The sequence below is a fragment of the Etheostoma spectabile genome, chromosome 7 (genome assembly GCF_008692095.1).
Source record: "Etheostoma spectabile isolate EspeVRDwgs_2016 chromosome 7, UIUC_Espe_1.0, whole genome shotgun sequence".
Taxonomy (NCBI): Eukaryota; Metazoa; Chordata; class Actinopteri; order Perciformes; family Percidae; genus Etheostoma; species Etheostoma spectabile.
Window position 1 is genome coordinate 14,285,398 of NC_045739.1, and position 2,389 is coordinate 14,287,786.

The 2,389-nt window shown below is 38.9% G+C and overlaps 1 protein-coding gene across 1 annotated transcript in view; it reads left to right on the top strand.

Annotated features, from left to right (window-relative positions):
* The window catches only part of LOC116692405 (kazrin-A), a 9,022-nt gene extending 6,904 nt beyond the window's left edge, over positions 1 to 2,118 (top strand). Inside the window, exon 8 of the mRNA XM_032520688.1 lies at positions 1,171 to 2,118. Within this exon, the coding sequence (XP_032376579.1) occupies positions 1,171 to 1,329 (159 nt within the window). The 3' untranslated portion in view covers positions 1,330 to 2,118. The remainder of the gene's footprint in view (positions 1 to 1,170) is intronic.
* Positions 2,119 to 2,389: the final 271 nt, after the last annotated feature.

Sequence of the window (2,389 nt, forward strand, 5' to 3'; positions counted from 1 at the left end):
GGGGTCTTGTTGAAAATGAGTTGTTTCTCTCAATTTCATTCTACGTTTTGATATAGGACTCAAAATCAGGCTCTGTCACTTCCGCGTAGTGCAGAAGAAATGGAGCTCAGTGCTAACACATTACAAGACATTAGAAGAATGTTACGTAACAGGGATTTGACACAGCAGGTTTACAACATTAATGAGATCAGTGCAGACAAGACAATCTGTATGGCAGCAGGCTGAATACAAAATATGCACAAACTACACCTAGGCTGATGAAATAGAATAAAGTGATTTAATTACACAAAGAATATTTCAATCAGGAGAGACATGTTGGCAGATATGCAAATTAGGTTTATTGTACAGCTCAATAAAATGTACAAAGTCTTTGGCGATTAGACTCCATCGCTGTACGAATATTTCGTATATCTATATAGGGGTAGAGAACCATCAGACCCCCAGATGGAATGTAGACACCGGTGGTGGTGGTGGTGGTGATAAAGGAGCCCGAAGATCGGACTGAAGGAGACTCCAGACCGGTCAGCTGGAGTAGATGACTGGAGGTGGAAGGGGAGGTGGAGGGTTCCAATCGTTGCCTGAAACAACAGCTGAATAGCACAGGAAGAAACAGATTTTTAAAAGCAGGGTTGTGACTCTGTGATTGGCCCTTGCAATTTGTGTACGATTCTGATTGGTTAAGCAGGAAGGTAAACGCCTCTACCAGCTGATTCCATTTAGGAAGAGAGGATTGATTAAATTAGGTCTTCCTGAAAGAATCTACGCTGAGCTATATTTGAATCAGGAGACACTAGTTGCATATATGCAACAGCAATATACAGCAAAAAATACATTTATTAGGATAACAGCTGAATTGATTTAGGAGTGCACTGATTAAAAGTTAGGTCTTCCCGAAAGAATTTATGCTGAGCTACATTTCCCCCATGAGATATCTTGTCATCAGTAGCAGCAAGTAAACAGGGCCTTAAGACTCAAGATGATACGCATTGGTGCATTTTTTATGTCTTGCCCTATTTATTAAAGGCCTTTTTATAACTTTTTGGAAGCAATCTTGAGTGCCTGGACATAATTTTGTATGACTTTCTTGGTCATCATTTTTTCTTCCCTTTTGTAAATAGGGCCTTGTTTCAGAGTATTTGTAGTTCAAATGACTGTGTGTTTCTGTTTCAGCCTCCAACAGGCTTCAGCCCTAAAGCCCGCAATGGGCGAGACCTGAGTTGCCACAGCAGCTATGGCTCCCTGCCTCGGGAGGGTCGAGACCAGACTCCGCCCAGAGCCGAGGGAAGCCCAATCCACGGTTACACCAGCATCGAGGTCACCAACGTGTGAGGTCATCAGAGTGTGACGAAACACCAGCTGTTAGCTTCACCACAACTAAATCTACATCATGGACATTTGTCATGTGCACCTGAACATAGGAGGGTTATTTTTTCAAAAGATGAAGGACAGATTGCATTTTTAAAATGCAGCAAGATTCTTTTTTTTACAAGTTTCCCTGGTTTGAGAAAACATTTCATTGTGAGCAAGTGATATTTTGCTGTTTTTGAGGGCTGTTATTTCCCTTCCACAGCGCCAGAATCAAGAGATGAACGACTCTAGCTAAATGATTATTTTTCTATTACTTTGTGTGTAAATGGTTCTTTGTGAATCAGAATGCAACTTGGCAATATGTTTTTGTTGACTGGTTACTGTTTTTCCGTAGAAAATTGAATTTAAAAAAAGAACGGTTTGCATAATACAGGGTACTTGAGGACAAAATGAAAAGAAAATTTCATATCAGTGTAAACTGTTCTTGTTTCATTCAACTTTTGTGATGCCTTGTTAATGTAATTGAGGACAGTGGACAAAAAAGAGACTTGAATTGAATTTTAAATTCTCAAGTTTATTTGATAGTAGTTTTTCATCTTGCACATTTACACAGTTGTGTCTAAACAAATAGCACCCTCATCTGATGTTTTATACTGTGCAGTAAACATGGTAAAATATTTGAACAATGCCAACAAAAGATGACCGCAGAGCTGTATGTCCATGGAATCCTCAGGGCTGAATAGTGTGAGGATCCATAAATGTGAAAATGAGAGTTCCTTAAATGAAATAAAGATAACATCTCAAATCTGATAGACCTGTTGCACCCATCTTCAGTATAAAAATAAAGATAAACTTACTACATGTAATGTAAAAGGGATTGCGCACGATTACAAAGTTACAAAGAATCATTGACCAACACTGCAGCTCTATGCTACCTTTTTAAGCATTTTTTAGTTTATTGTTTTGGTTTTACACTACTTAATGTCACAGATCTCAACAACTCTGTTTTCAACAACGAAAATCCCAGCCTGTCTTGCACCAAACAACAAAGTTTGCAACTAGCTGGTAAAAAAAGTTATAC